Genomic DNA, 16428 nt, shown 5'->3' with positions numbered 1-16428 from the left:
TTCTTCTTCTTCTTCTTCTTCTTCTTCTTCTTCTTCTTCTTCTTCTTCTTCTTCTTCTTCTTCTTCTTCTTCTTCCTCCTCCTCCTCCTCCTCCTCCTCCTCCTCCTCCTCCTTCTCTTCCTCCTCCTCCTTTTCATCTTCCTCCTTCTCCTTCTTCTTTCTTCTTGTTCCTCCTCCTCCTCCTCCTCCTCCTCCTCCTCCTCCTCCTCCTCCTCCTCCTCCTCCTCCTCCTCCTCCTCCTCCCTAACATTATTCTGCTATGGCAGGATTAACTTTTCTGTAATGTTTCTGATTGCAGGAAACCAGAAAAAGGCTTGCATGAACTTGTTCAGAAAAGTTATGGAAGTTCTTTTGAAACTCATTTGTCATCCTCAATGTTGAAAGACTCATTTTCCCTCTAGACGTGCATTTGTGGCTCATCTGTGAGAAGTGAGAATGACAGATGATCTCAAATCCTCATCCATCTTGACCTGGTATGTTGGAGTACCTTATTGTTGCTTGAGTTCCCTTCCCCATAATCACATCCATCTCTGCCCTGTCTTCAATTTGTTCTTTTTTTTCTGGATGTCAGGCATCTCCAGATTAAAAGTATTTAATCAAGTCTTACCACTATGGCTAGTTTAAGGCAAAATGGGGCATCAGAGAAAGCTGTCCAAGGGCAGGGATGTGGAAGTATGGTTTTCCATGTTCCTCCTCAACAAGCAAACACCCATTATACAGGCGATACATATGTTTAGATCTCACTTTATCAAAAGCAATCCTAACGCAACTTTGAAGACACAAGCACAATGAACCTAAAAGGGGAGAAATGCCCAACACTCATAGTTATGGTGGAGATCATCAGAGTTCTCTATTGCACAAAACTTTCTGAACATATGACATTTTTTCAGCATCCTCTCAAAACAGGAAGAGGTAGATTGGATCGATTCTGCAAGGGGAATAATTCCATCATTTTGAGTTTATTAGCAAAGACAAATCAGGGCTGCATTTGTAATGATAGGTGTGAATGACCTTGGGGGAACAGGTGAAAGACCATAGGCTAAGCAATGGTCTTTCACCTGTTCCCCCAAGGTCAGACAAGCAATAGCTAAGTTCACAGAAGGAATACAGGCAGGCCAAATCTCCTCCAATGCATCCAGTTTCTTGCACTGTATAAGTGGGGGAGGAGGGTGAAAAATATACTTTCAGACTTGCAAGATTCTGTTGATGTAAACTTACAAGAAAGTTAGAGCAATTAATGCTGGGTGTGCTGCTTATCTGGACTACCTCATAAGGTTGCAAACCTGAAAGTGCATCTTTTTGGCCCCCCCTCGCTTTAATGGCCCAAAAACTGAGGGATGGTCCCTTCTAAGATGTTTACCAAGTCCCTGTTCCTGCTGCTGCCTGTTGTCTGCCTGTTGCTTGGGCTGCAGCTCTTCCTTCTGTCTCCCAAGGTCAGTCCTGCATACCATTGAACAATGTGGATTATTTTTCTACATAACAATAGCCTTTAGATGTATCTACCTCCTCATAGTGAACTGCCTGGATGGCTTACAAAGTAAGCATTGTTTGCATATTGTCCCCAACAATCTGGGTCCTCATTTTTACCGACTTTGGAAGAATGGAAGGCTGAGGCAACCTTGAGTCCCATCAGGATCAAACTCTAGGCTGTGGGCAGAGTTTGTCTGTAATGCTGCTGTCAGCCCTGAAGCTGGCCTGACTGAGGCTATTTTGAGACTTCAGCGCTGACACACTGGAAGGCTAGGAAGGGGGGAATAGAGATAGGCTAGGATGGGGAAAGGACTAGGAAGGGGGGGGGAATAGAGATAATTGGGGTGTTATAGTCAAAACAAAATACTTTCTCTTGGGAACCAAGGACATTCCTGCAGATGCTTGGAAGGAGAGGACTGGAGTCGTCTAGCAACTAGACAGTATCCTGATTAAACCATGTGACTGTTTTTGAGAAAGTATAAAAACTTTTACTTTTAACTGGGTGAAAACTACGGGAATAATCAGAGTCGGTTTTCACCAGCCTGTGCCAATATGACATATCCAATAAATTTATTCGTTGAGGAATCTACCTGCCTCAGAGGTTGTTTGCTACAGGTATGTTACTTGGAACCCTGACAGCTGCATTCTAACCACCAGGGATCCATGCTACATGTATGCCAAGCTTTATGCTGGCTACATAGTTCAAAGCCTTTACTGTCATTGTACATCATGTATGCAACGAAATTGGTTTAGCCTCTACTGGTACAGTCCATACACACCAAGCTGTAGGGAAAATGTCTCTTGCGAAAAAGGGCTGATTCAGCAACGAAGTAAAAATGTGCGGTGTGATTATTATTATTATTTTTAAATAATTCTTATTCCAACCACCTCTGCTCTAAAATAGAAAAAAATGATGAAGTAGCAGTTTCCTCTCTCTGCACGATGCTTAATACTTAAAACAGGAACCTCTTCATATTGCAGAAGGGGCTGAAGATTTTAACCTGAATTCTTGTTATTAAAAAAAAAAACTGCTCCCTTCCAGGAAATTAAAGTAGGACTTTCTGTTATCGAATCAACTCCTTCCATGCAGAGTTTTAAGAACATTCTAGTCCTAGTCCTATTATTAACATTCTATTTATAACCAAAAGTGATACAGTATTTCTTTCTTTTTTTCCTCTCTTATAATATTTGTGAATGAAGGCAAATATACATTTCCAGGATAATGTTTCACGATCCAATCTGTATCAGTTACTGGGACTAGTAGTTTATTTTTCTCAGCTTTTCGACTCGTGTTGGAGCCCAGAATGTGTGCATTGGGATGTTCTATAAGTAGTATAGACTGGGTGAAACCAGGCTTAATAGCAGTAACTGTGAGAGGGATCTTGGAGTATTAGTGGACAACCAGCTAAATATGAGCCAGCCGTGTGCGGCGGCAGCCAAAAAAGCTAATGCAATCCTAAATTGCATTAACAGAGGGATTCAATCAAGATCAAGGGAGGTACTAATACCACTCTATAAAGCCTTAGTAAGACCATACCTAAAATATGCATCCAGTTTTGGTCACCACACTATAAAAAAGATGTTGAGACTCTAGAAAAAGGGCAGCCAGGATGATTAGAGGACTGGAGACTAAAACATATGAAGAATGGTTGCAGGAACTGGGCATGGCTAGTCTAGTGAAGAGAAGGACTAGGGGAAACATGACAGCAGTCTTCCAATATTTGAGGGGCTACCACAGAGAGGAGGGGGTCAGGCTATTTTCCAAAGCACCTGAAGGCCAGACAAGGAATAATGGATGGAAGCTGGTCAAGGAGAGATTCAACCTGGATACAAGGAAATATTTTCTGACAATGAGAACAATCAACCCATGGAAGAGAAGTTGCCTTCGGAAGTTGTGGGAGCTTCATCACTGGAGGCTTTCAAGAAGAGACTAGACTGACATATGTCAGAAAAGATGTAGGGTGTCCTGCTTTTTTTTTGTGGGGGGGGGCTGGACTAGAAGACCTACAAGGTTCCTTCCAACTCTGTTAATCTGAATAAGTGCTGATTTGCAAGTCACTATTTGGATGGTGTAGAACAGGAGTCCCCAAACTTGGCAACTTTAAGACTTGTGGACTTCAACTTGTGGAGTTGAAGTCCACAAGTCTTAAAGTTGCCAAGTTTGGAGACCTCTGGTGTAGAACAACAGCCCCCAACCTTTGGGGGACCAGCAACTAAGTTCCATGGAGGTTTTTCCATGGACTGGAGGGAGTGTGGTTTTGTGTGTGCTGCTTGCATCCCGTAGATGGAGCTTGTTTGTGCGGCCATTTCTGGCATGACGTGGACCAATACCGGTCCACAGATAGGGTTGGGCACCCCCAGTGTAGAATATTCATGGAATGAGCCTAAAGATGACAGGATGCTGCTATGATTGGCTTTGCAGTATCTGTGGTTCTTCTCATACTTACCACGATCTTGGACCTTTGGGAGATGTGTTTGGCCCCAACCTTCTTGCATTTGGCAAGCAGATAAAGTCAGATCTGGCCTGTCCCACACTCTTTCAGCCTGTCAGTCTTCAAAGTAGACCTGACTAGGAAATTAGGCAGGCAGGTCAATTATTGTTTATTATAAAGGTAGAGTAACAGTCTTGCAAGTCTAAATGCACTGCCCCATTCCTCCCATTTTGTTTATGAGAACCGGGGAGTGCCTTGTCCGAGACATTTTCTTTGATTACAGTTCTGCACTGGGACTGGGGTTCTTTTATCTGTTGTTTTGGTAGCCGTTTTTCCTCCTATCCCTCCAGGCCATTCCCTTTGCACAATACAGGCTCTTGAAAGGGTAGCTATCACAGAAATTTCAGCTACTGCTCTTGGGTTATTGCTTCTTACTGCTAATTGAATGTGTGTCTGTGTTTGTTGGTCTCTACCCAGACTGTACTAGGATTAAGGCAGGCTTTAAACAATTAAATAAATCAATAATTCAAATGAAGACAATCTTGCCCATGCTCCTTTTTATGTCCCTCTGGATAGTGACACTGGTTGTGTTCAAAATTTCATATCAAGTGACTGTGAGATTTAATATTACAATTTTTAATTACATGGGGCATCAGCAAAGGAATGTATGTTGTCCAAATTACCTTAAACATGGAAGGCGTGCGTAGCAGAACTCCAAGGGCAGAGCATATTGCATGGGATTGAACGTTCAGCTTCGTTATAGCATATTAATGTTTAAAAACAAGAGGATTAACAGTGCTCCGTAGCACCTTAAAAGTTTCAGCTTCTCCATGAAAACAAAACAACAGCCAAAATAGCAATAGCAACAAGACTTATATACTGCTTTATATGCTTTAGAGCCCTCTCTAAGGGGTTTTACTATCTCAGCATCTTGCGCCCAACAATCTGGGTCCTCATTTGACCGACCTCAGAAGGATGGAAGGCTTTCATTTGACCGACCTCATCAGGATAGAACTCCTGGCAGTAAGCAGACCGTCAAGCCCCAAATTGACGTATGTGTAGCCATTTTAGTTAGGCAATATTCTTTTTCTTACTTTCTCTGTGGCAGTCATTGGGGAAGGGTTTCGGGCTTGCCGCATACCTAAGGGGGGAGGAGTGGAGATAAAGAGTTGTTTTGGCTAGGTGATCTTTCTTCCCGTGGGAAACGAGCTGTCCATGCTTGGATCCCTTGAGGTGGAGATTTATGACATCAAGCAACATTGAATTACTTCTATTCGAGAAGGTGACTTTTGAGGGTTGTTTCTAACTTGTAATATTGTGGGGTAATTCCGAATTGGGTCAGATCCGGAATTACCATGGACTTTGCCAATTTGATGCTTTCCAAAATAAAAGAAATCTTTTTTTTGAAGATGGACTTTGTACTTTTCTTTTTAAATGGATTTCATCACTTGGAAACCTGACACAGAATCACCCTGCAAATATTGCATTCTACCATTGCTCCAGCATGACTCTTAATAAATAAAAGGAAACAAGGTAAAAATTGAATAATAAGTCCCAAGCAAGTTTATTTAGCTACAGCTACTCTGCAAATGCAAGCAAGCCATTATTTTCCATTTTTCCACCCATAATATGGAAGTAATAATACCAGGCTCCACAAAATTGTTCCCAACAATTGCAAGATGCATGAAAAGTTGGGTAGGCATCTTGATATCTCTTTTGGTATCAGTCAGAATCTCTCCTCCATCTGATTCCAATCTAAACATGGCTGGCTCTAGCTTGAGTTACATCTGAATAATGCTCACCTGCCTAGGAAAACAATAAAGCAATAAAAATCATCAGAGGATGTAGGACAGGGGTGTAGGACAGGTAGAGTTTGTGGGTGGAGTCAAGAGAGGAATCAGCCCGGAATCATTATGTTCCCACAAGCGGTCCAGGTCCAGCCTCTTTTGAATTCCATCGACTCTTATCGTCTTCTTTTAATGGTCTCATAATCCCTTGCGGGATGGAGTCTGGGCAACTGAATGAAACTGAGTGTTTACTGGCTGGATGCCATTCCTGTTGCCAATGCAGTCTTTTTTCAGCAGATATATCCATTGACTCTTATCTAGCACCAATTTAATGCTGACTGCAAGTTGGCGATTCTTTGTATAGGCATGACCAATAAATCACCTTAACTAGAAGTTAATGTGTGGTCCTGACTCTTTGCGCTTGACAAGGGGGTCAGTTAGAGTTGCTGGCAAAGTGACCCAACATCAGCAGCTTGACTTCTGGAAAACAGGTGGTTTACAGCTGGCGGTGCCCACCCTGGAAGTCATTTTGTGAGAACACTATCAAAATCCTCAATGAAGGTTGATTCCCCTGGTATAAAGTGCTGAAAGGTCTCTTTGGACAGCACTTCCATGTGGGGGATAAGATCTCGGAAATACATCTTGACATACTTACGGAGGCCTGGAGTTGAGAACAGGCCCCAACACCTTCAACCATTTCAGCCATTTGATTCATGACAGGTGCTGTGGCCCGCCGGTGGCCAGAAAATAGTGAGGTTGGGAAAGAACCTGGGCCAGTCCTGGAGGCTGAGGAAGGCTCAGACGAGGGCTCTGCATCAGAGGCAGAGATGGGGCCAGGGCAGGCTGGCAGTCATCAGCTGCCTTCAGGCTCAGACAGCAGTGAGGAGGAGGAGCTTCTGGAACCTGTTCCCAGCTTGCGCATGAGCAGAGCTGCCAAAAGGAAGGCACAATTAAGAACTCAGGCTCGACATGGGAGGTAGATGATGAATGGCCACTCAACCAGGATTAAAAGAGAAGCAAAAGGGGAGGGGGCTTTTGCAGGAAACAACTTGCTCGTTCCTTCATTCCAGCCTTGTAAGGATTTGTCTGTATAACCCAGCCCTTCCCTGTCAGCACTGAGTATGGAATTATTTACTGGGCAGCATTCCAGGCTTGATAAAGGTCTGAGCTAAATTAGTATATCTTCGCAAGACTGTTTGCCAAGCTGTTCGCTGACTGTGAATGAAATAAATTCACATTAATGTAATAAAAGAGGGTTTTTGCCGGGGCTCAGAATTGACTTAGTGCTTTTTGGGGAAGCCTAGGAGAGAACAACAGGTATAATAGCCTCAGGTGGTGTTCAAAGATGACAATGGTTCGAAGTGAATAAAAAAATCAACAAGACCATAGATCTCCAGGGTCAGGTAATACATTACATTATATTGATTTGTCAAGACAGCAATACATATTTCATCCTAGTGGACCCATGAGAATCAAGTGCACGGTTTTCCACCGCAGGCACCCCAATCCAAAAAGTAGTGTGTGCAAAACAGTTAAGGATCAACCATTCACAGGATAAAGTCCTTCTGCCAACATAAAGCATGACTTGAACACCCGGTTCTAAAGACCCTCCTCTAATTGCTATGGAAGAAGAAGGTGCCTAGACAGAACACTGAGACACTTTTAGACTCTACCAGACGTTTTCTTGAACTCATCAACATGTCTTTCACTGGGCTTGGTTCCTGCCTGTAGCTTCTCCCACCAACGCCATCAACATCAACCTCCACTTGAGTAAGAAGTCCATGAAAAGGTGAAGCAAAGCCAAGGTCCCAGAGCTCTTTCTTGGCACAAATTGAGAGGGGAGCCTTGGTTTCTCCTTTTCTTTCTATCAGAGGAATGAAATTCCATCAAGATCTCTCTTGTTCTAAAATTATTTCTAAGCAGAAAAAGGAAGGAAGGAAGGAAGGAAGGAAGGAAGGAAGGAAGGAAGGAAGGAAGGAAGGAAGGAAGGAAGGAGAGAGAGAGAGAGAGAGAGAGAGAGAGAGAGAGAGAGAGAGAGAGAGAGAGAGAGAGAGAGAAAGAAAGAAAGAAAGAAAGAAAGAAAGAAAGAAAGAAAGAAAGAAAGAAAGAAAGAAAGAAAGAAAGAAAAAGAAAGAAAGAAAGTCAGTTCAAGAGAAGAGCCAGTTGACTCCTTCAGCACTTTGGCTTGGCTGGCAAATGATCTAACCTGGTCAACACATTCTTCATGACCCCATGCCTATTCCCTTGGGTTGCCTAGGAAAGGTGACAAGGCCCTTCGACACCTCAAGCCCAGACACCTAGCTCTAGATTTCACAGATAGGGAGGTGTGCTTCTTGTTTTGTCTCCAGGTCCCGGGAAATTCGCGTTAGGATTGGCCGGGAGGAACCCAGCCCCCGAAGGCCTTCTCCAAGTATTGTGCCATGGCCAAGGTCAAGTGGTCATTATGAGGTCCTGCCACCACCTGGATACCTAACGGGAGTCCATCCTTGCTCAAGCCAAGAGGACACTGCGTCACTGGTAAGCCCAGAATGTTGAAGATGGCTGAAAAGAAAAAAGAAAAAGACAACAGAGAGGTCAAAGGTAGGGAACGCTTTTCTGTAAAACCAGAATAAAGCATTTAAAGAGGAATCTTTTGGAGCAACTGCAGCTTCCAAAGGGATTCCAAAAAGATTCTCTGGGATTATGACATCAGGTAAAAGGTAAAGGTTCCCTTGCATATACGTGCTAGTCGTTTCCAGCTCTAGGGGGCGGTGCTCATCTCTATTACAAAGCCATCTCTGCATCGGATGCAGGACGCCCGTCCGAGCTCTCCCCACACTCCTGGACTGGCCCATGTTCCTCCCCACTGACTCTGCTGCCATCTCCGCAGGCTGCCGGCGGACCACAACGAAGGGTAAAGGTAAGGTTCTCCTCGCACATCCGTGCTAGTCATTTCCGGCTCTAGGGGTCAGTGCTCATCTCCGTTACAAAGCCGAAGAGCCAGCACTGTCTGAAGAAGTCTCCGTGGTCATGTGGCCAGCATGACTAAAGACCGAGGGTGCACGGAGCGCTGTTACCTTCCCACCAAAGGGGCCCCTATTTTTCTACTTGCATTTTTACATGCTTTCAACTGCTAGTTTGGTAGAAGCTGGGACAAGGAACGGGAGCTCACTCCATTACTGGGTGCTAGGGATTGAACCACCAAACTCACCGACCTTTCTGATCGACAAGCTCAGCGTCTTAGAAAAGCATATGATCATTCTTTAGACATGACGCTATGATAGTTAGTTGGAAGATTCCAGCCTTCATTGTTGGGCTTATTGAAAGCAAGAATGGAAGGAATGCTGCATGCAGCATGAAAGACCCAATGACTGCTAGAGATCAGAGGAAATATAAAAGGGCAACACTGCCAGAGGGTCGAATTCTGCCCTGGTATAAATAATCATAATGCAACAATACCTTTAACACTTCCACCTCTGCCTATCCCAGGCCCTTGGGAAGGACTTGATGGATGGATAAAAATGCCAAATCCAAGTTAAACCAACTGGAGGATTGTGCGATGAACCATAATAATAACTTTATATGTTGGCCAACTCCTAGCAACCCTGGGCAGTTTACAAATTGTTCAAACAGAGAGAGAAAGGGAGAGAGGGAAGGAGACACAGACACCGAGAAAGAGAGAGAAAGGGAGAGGGAGAAAGGGAAGGAGACACAGAGAAAGAGAAAGAGAAAGAGAGAGGGAGGGAGAGAGGAAGGGAGAGAGAGGCACAGAGAGAGAGAGAGAGAAAGGGAGAGGGAGGGACAGACAGACAGACACACACACGCACACAGAAAGAGAGAGAAAAGAGAGAGCGAAAGAGAGACAGAAACACACAGAGAGGGAGAGAGAAGGAGGGAGGGAGGGAGAGAATGAGAGAGAGAAAGAAGATGACAGAGCTATCAAACCCAGATGGGAGCAAAGAAAAAAAGGGCTTCTTCAATCTTACCAAAGACCTGGCTGAAGATTCTGATCCATTTTAAAATACATTCCAAACCATCCTCCCTCTCATTCAGAATACTGTCAATACTCTCCTATGGATCAGTACTGAAACTACAATTTCTAGTTAGATTGCCTCTCTTCTCCACGGAACCCCAATGCCACAGCAGGAGAATGGCGGGACTGCAAACTATATTGTGCTGCATTTGGCTCTTGCAGGGTGTGGAAGCCCAGGAGAAGTGGGTGCATGCAAGTCCACGCTTGCAAAAAAAATAAAAAAAATAAATCAAGTTTCATGTCTCCTGTGTAGCAAATCCTAGGCAAACTCCACCTATTTTGGACCAGCTCCCAGCTGTCATAGCTCAGTCCAGGGCTCAAGGGAACCAAATTGCCATCAGAAAACTTCATCATGGAATCTTGCAGAGATTAGAGATGGGGTTGATAGGAGTCTGTGTTAAAATACCCCCCTTATAACCCCATCGATTGCTACATTCTAACTAGGAAGATAGTTAACCATTAAAAGCAGCCACTTCCTTTCCCAAGGTTCTGCACAGCCTTTAAAACAAGCAGCTGCTTCAATAAGCCAACTTCTCAAAGCAGTATCTTTTAAGCTCAGCAGAAGCTCGAAGCAGGACACAGCTGCTTTTATGAGCAACAGAGAGATGCTTATGAAAACCCTTCTTCCACATGTCTGGAGCAACCACGACTCCCACACCCTTGTCCGTTCAGGTATGACTACATCAAAATGTCTACTGCAGCAAACGTTCCTTGCTTCTGCCAACCATTTACACCCAATTTCCCAATGGTAGCATGTTGAGACTTTAATGCCTTCAGAGCAGGAAACTGTCAATTGCAGCATCCACAAATAGCGTCACATCAATCACAGCAATTCAAACAAGGACGGGAGCTTCTTACCTGTATAGGCAAAATTGAAGGGCATGCCCAGAGGCGCGTGATGCTTGGGAGCTACTACAGGGTGTGAAGGGTATAACAAGACACCGTTCTCTCCTAATAATTCCACCACCTCTGCCTGAAGGCTCTGTGCCATGCTGGCTAGCTTGGCGTTTGCCTTGGAATTGTATTTCATCACCTTCTCTGTTATTCCTAAGGCTGGGGAAAAAAACAGGTTGGGACAGAAGTCCAATGCACAACAAAAAGAGATTCGTTCCACATGTTTAAATAGATTGTGCTACGCCATGCATTGTGGGTGTTAGATATGTGGCTTTCTTGATTTTGGGGGAGGTGCAGGTCCCCCTGGGAATTTCACCAGACCAGGGGTCTCCAACCTTGTCAACTTTAAAACTTGTGGACTTCCAACTCCTCCCCATAGCTGGCTGAGGAATTCCAGGAGCTGAAGTCCACAAGTCTTAAAAGTTCTTAATGTTAGAGACCCCTGCACTAGACAGATGAGTAGAGTCCCATGATGTAGAGCAGGGGTCTTCAAACTTCAAGCTTGACAGCTTTAAGACTTGTGGACTTCAACTCCCAGAATTCCTCCTCCAGTCATGTTAGCTCAGGAAATCCTGGGAGTTGAAGTCCACAAGTCTTAAAAGTTCTCAATGTTAGAGACCCCTGCACTAGACAGATGAGTAGAGTCCCATGATGTAGAGCAGGGGTCTTCAAACTTGACAGCTTTAAGACTTGTGGACTTCAACTCCCAGAATTCCTCCTCCAGTCATGTTAGCTCAGGAAATCCTGGGAGTTGAAGTCCACAAGTCTTAAAAGTTCTCAATGTTAGAGACCCCTGCACTAGACAGATGAGTAGAGTCCCATGACGTAGAATCATAGAATTCTAGGCTTAGAAGGGATGTTGGAAGTCTTCTCCTCTAATCAACATCCTACCTAGGGCAAATCCTTTAAAAAATAGAAGCGGCAAAGTACCAATATTAAGAACTGCCCCGGGGTCTTACCAATGGCTGGAAACGTGTGAGAAGAGAGCCTCATCATCCATTTCACCAGTTCCCATGATGGCCATACTGGTTTTCCATGGTCTCCAAGCAAATCAGTGAAGGTTTGATTTTCCTATGTACAACATGGACAAAGAAGCACAGATGGAGAGATCTCCGGGACATTTCCTTCTTCTGGCCCATCTCTTCATTCTTAGTATTATTTTTATGGAAAATTGGCAGCTGTAGCTGACTTTTCAGAGGACAATTAACTAACACGTTGCAGGAACCAATCAACAATACCAGAGGTTTAGTATTTTGTGCTTTCCATGCTGAAGCCCATTCTCAGAAAACTCCTCTCTACTGGAAATTGTATGCTTTGGCTCTTCTATGCATAGTACTTATGTGGTGTCTGGCTGGTTGATTGGAGGGTTGATGGCTGGTAATTGGCTGTCTTTTCTTTGTGCTGCTGAGCCTTTGGCTCCTAAGTACCTCATAAGCCCGCGATGGCAAACCTACGGCACGCGTGCCACGGGTGGCAGGCAGAGCCATCTGTGCGGGCACGCGATCCCCAGCCAAACTTACCTGCACTGCGCATCCGCGCACTTCTCCGCTGATTTTCAGCCCGTTTGAGGCCGTTTTTGCCCTCCCAGAAGCTCGAGAAAAGCCTCTGCAGCCTCAGAAGGCCAAAAAACGGGCCTTCCGGAAAGACCGGAAGTGCCAAAACTGGCCCATTTTGAGGCTCCTGAGGCTTCCCTTGAGCCTCTGGGAGGGCAAAAACAACTTCCCCCGAGGTCCTCCGGAGGCTGAAAATGGACACCTCCGATATTTCTGGAAGGCCCATTTTTTGGCCTCCCGAGGCTGTAGAGGCTTCCCTCGAGCCTCCTCGAGGGTGAAAACAGCCTCAAATGGGCCAAAAATCAGCTGGGAGGCATGCGCATGTGCAGTGCAGGTAAGGGGGCGGGGCAGGGTTGTTGCGCGTGCATGCACGGGGGGGCAGGGCGCACTGCATTGTGGGTAACGGCACGCGCCGTTTTCGGCACACCACCACAAAAAGGTTCGCCATCACTGTCATAGGCTGATGATAAATCAGCACTCCTTTTTTAAAATACATTTATTTTATTTTATTTTATATAAACAATCCATCTTTCATCTAAACGGTGTGTCGTCTGAGTACAAATATCTTGTGCAATAACCATTACAATTAATACATATTCATTACTATCATATCATTTACTCTATTCTTACTTCATACACATGATATATCTAATTATATACACATGATGTATCTAATTATAACAACAATTCTTAGCATATTTAATTTCTTATTCTCATGTTTACTATTTTTCGCTAGTCTTCTTAGATTTTCTAATTTCCATTTTTATTCTCCGGCCATTGATAAAATGATCCCCATACCATATAATATTCAGTTTGTTCCTTTTCTTTCATTCCGAGTGTTAACCTGTTCCTTTCTGCACATTCTAATATTTTCCTGATCACATTCTCATCTGTCGGGATCTTTTCATTTTTCCAATTTTGTGCAAATACAATTCTAGCTGCAGTCAATACATGAATGATTAAGGATAGCTCTTCCTTACTATGTATTTCGGGTATAATCCCCAACAGAAATATTTCTGGTTTTAAATCAATATGTTGCTGTATCATCTTTTCCAACCATGTTTTTGTATTTTTGTCCAATATCTTTTAGCTTCTATGCATGACCGCCACTTATGGTAATATGATCCAGGTGTCTGATGACTTTTCCAGAGCCTTGGTGGCCCAGTGGTTAGAGTGCAGTACTGTAAGCTACTCCTACTGCAATTTGGCAGATCGAATCCCGCCAGGCTCAAGGATGACTCAGTCTTCCATCCTTCCGAGGTGGGTAAAATGAGGACCCAGATTGTTGGGGGCAATAGAATGACTCTGTAAACCGCTTTGAGAGGGCTGTAAAGCACTATAAAGCAGTATATAAGTCTAAGTGCTATTGCTATTTAGCAATCAGCACTCCTTTTGACTGATAAGAGGCCCTTTTCTCAGGCTTCAATCGTTTCCCTGGCTATTTTTCTACCTGCTCGGCCAACAATCTCGTGTTCTTGCAATCTGGTAGTTAGCTCCCTCCCTCCCTGTCCTACCTAGTCACATGGGCAATCCATGCATACCAGATCTTCTCTTGGAGGGCCCAAGGTTGGATGCCCCTGTTTTAGAGGATCTTTCATTTGGGGGTTACTCTTAAGGGGTCTGTGCTCCTCCTATGCTTCACCTGTAACTTTGTCCTGGGGGAGGGCCAGTCACTCAGGCAGGCTGAGGGTAGACATTTTGGAAAGACGTTTGCAAAGATTTGCCTTTGACATACCTGATTATTACTGCTCTTGGAAGACATCATAGCTGACCAGATCTGGAAGGAATATTTCATTTTGCGGATGGCCACGCTCTCCACCTCAATCCCCAGGTCCGTCTCTAAGTGTGCCACCACCTTTAGGATAGCAAAGAGAAGGAGAAAGGGAAAAGAGCCATCAGCTTCCCTCTGAACCTTTTATGGTCGTACGTTGAGGACTTCCTGTACAATGACTTTCCAGCTGTCAACCCAGAATTTTGATCCTATGATCATGGGGATGCTGGAAAGGTTGTAAGCATGAAAAAAGGTCGTAAGTCAAATTTTTCAGTGCGGTTGTGAGAAGAATAGAATAGAATAGAATAGAATAGAATAGAATAGAATAGAATAGAATAGAATAGAATAGAATAGAACAGAACAGAATATAGAATAGAATAGAATAGAATAGAACAGAATAGAACAGAATAGAACAGAATATAGAATAGAACAGAATATAGAATAGAATAGAATAGAATAGAATAGAATAGAATAGAATAGAATAGAATAGAATAGAACAGAATAGAATAGAATAGAATAGAATAGAATAGAATAGAATAGAATAGAATAGAATAGAATAGAACAGAATAGAACAGAATAGAACAGAATAGAACAGAACAGAATATAGAATAGAATAGAATAGAATAGAATAGAATAGAATAGAATAGAATAGAATAGAATAGAACAGAATATAGAATAGAACAGAATATAGAATAGAATAGAATAGAATAGAATAGAATAGAACAGAATAAGGAATAGAATAGAACAGAACAGAACAGAACAGAATAGAATAGAATAGAATAGAATAGAATAGAATAGAATAGAATAGAATAGAATAGAATAGAAATTTATTACGGTCTTAGACCAGCAATAGACATCACTATTTACAATATAGTGGATAAAAACATCCCTGTTAAGAAAATACATGTTCTCAAACAGTTAGGGTCACTCCCTGGTTTATATAAGTATGTGTGTAAATATCATTTTCCAAAGAAAATGTTCTATCTCCAAAAATTGGCACAAATTGACAGCTATAATTCTGTAACCAATTTTTTTCCTGTAGACACTTGTGACTTAAACGGTCACGAAATGAACTGGAATAGAGTAGAGTAGAGTAGAGTAGAGTAGAGTAGAGTAGAGTAGAGTAGAGTAGAGTAGAGTAGAGTAGAATAGAATAGAATAGAATAGAATAGAATAGAATAGAATAGAATAGAATAGAATAGAATAGAATAGAATAGAATAGAATAGAATAGCTTTATTGCCCAAGTGTGATTGGACATACAAGGAATTTGTCTTGGTGTAAATACTCTCAGTATACATAAAAGAAAAGATACATTCGTTAAGAATCAAGAATCATAACGTATACTTAGTGATAGTCATAGGGTGCAATCAGCAATCAAATCATACTAGGAAACAGTCAATATAAATCGTAAAGATACAAGCGACAAAGTTACAGTCCTACAATCACAGGTGGGAGGGGATGGGTGATAAGGAGTGATGAGAAGATTATAGTATAGTAGTGTTATATAGTTATAGTAGTGCAGACTTTGTAATAGTTGAACAGTGTTGAGAGAATTTGTAAGCTGAGGACTAACTGTATTTAAGCTGCTATCTAAGTGATGGCGAACCTTTTCAGCACTGAATGTGCCCAAACTAGAACACAGGTGCGGGGGCAAAGTGCGTGCGTGCCGGAGCGCTGGAAACTGAAGACCAGCTGGCCGGTGCACATATGTGTGCTGGAGAGCTGGACTTCACGTGCACTAGAGTGCCGGAAACCCAAAGACCAGCTGGTCAGTGCATATGCATGTGCCAGTCAGCTGGTCTTCACGCGTGCCAGAAACCTGAAGGCTAGCTGACCTGCATGCATGCCTACGGAGAGGGTTCTGCGTGCCACCTCTGCATGCCATAGGTTCGCCGTCATGGTGCTATCTGATTTCTGCAATGGCACTCAAGCTTTGAAGCAACCAAAAACAACATCTTCTTACTTTCCGATGAACTTGGAGAATCTCATTAGCGACCGGTAAGAGGAAAATGGAGCCTCCGTCATGTTCCATGGAATAGAACTTTATATTCTGCAACGATACTGGGTCATCCAGCTTCAGTCTGAAGAAGGAATAAGATGGAAAAGGCAGCCATGAAGAACAATGGAACCTTATCATGCTTTAGAAGAAAAGCCAATTGAAATCGGTACATGGGATTTGGTTTAGTCCAGCTCCTTGGTAATACCATCTACTAGATGTTCTGAAACCTGTTGGGTCATCCTTTGAGAAGAAGGTAGTATAGCTTGAGGTGACCACATTTAGAATTAAAGTTTAGGCTGACCATGTGCATGGACAGTCCCATGATCCTCTAAGAAGAGAGTTCTGACCAAGGCTTCCGAGGCCATAATTAATCATACGCTTAGTCCAAACAACTCTCTTTTTATTTCAATGCTGGGAATTATGTTCATTCCCAGCCTGTAATGAGTCCCAAACAATCCCTCGAGATAAACACCCACCTTTTTCTCCTTTGAATTGCTGCCAGCTAGAGT

At 43.2% G+C, this 16428-nt stretch overlaps 1 protein-coding gene across 2 annotated transcripts in view; it reads right to left on the bottom strand.

The window, feature by feature from the left end:
- FAAH2 (fatty acid amide hydrolase 2) overlaps nt 1–16428 on the bottom strand; it is a 51651-nt gene that overhangs the window by 8016 nt on the left and 27207 nt on the right. The window contains exons 7-11 of one of the 2 annotated variants that reach the window (XM_087972377.1): nt 15884–16001; nt 13884–14003; nt 11555–11666; nt 10560–10754; nt 5443–8230 (exon numbers count right to left, since the gene is read on the bottom strand). In XM_087972377.1, coding sequence (XP_087828503.1) covers nt 8055–8230; nt 10560–10754; nt 11555–11666; nt 13884–14003; nt 15884–16001 — 721 coding nt within the window. In that variant the 3' untranslated portion in view covers nt 5443–8054. Of the gene's footprint in view, nt 1–5442; nt 8231–10559; nt 10755–11554; nt 11667–13883; nt 14004–15883; nt 16002–16428 lie in introns of those variants that run through there. The other variant, XM_087972376.1, reaches the window with a different exon arrangement.

The sequence above is a fragment of the Notechis scutatus genome, chromosome 10 (genome assembly GCF_049901735.1).
Source record: "Notechis scutatus isolate UNSWTSFEM ecotype Mainland chromosome 10, rNotScu1.2, whole genome shotgun sequence".
Lineage (NCBI taxonomy): Eukaryota > Metazoa > Chordata > Lepidosauria > Squamata > Elapidae > Notechis > Notechis scutatus.
The sequence above is the reverse complement of the archived record's forward strand: the minus strand, read 5'-3'. Positions and strand labels throughout refer to the sequence as shown.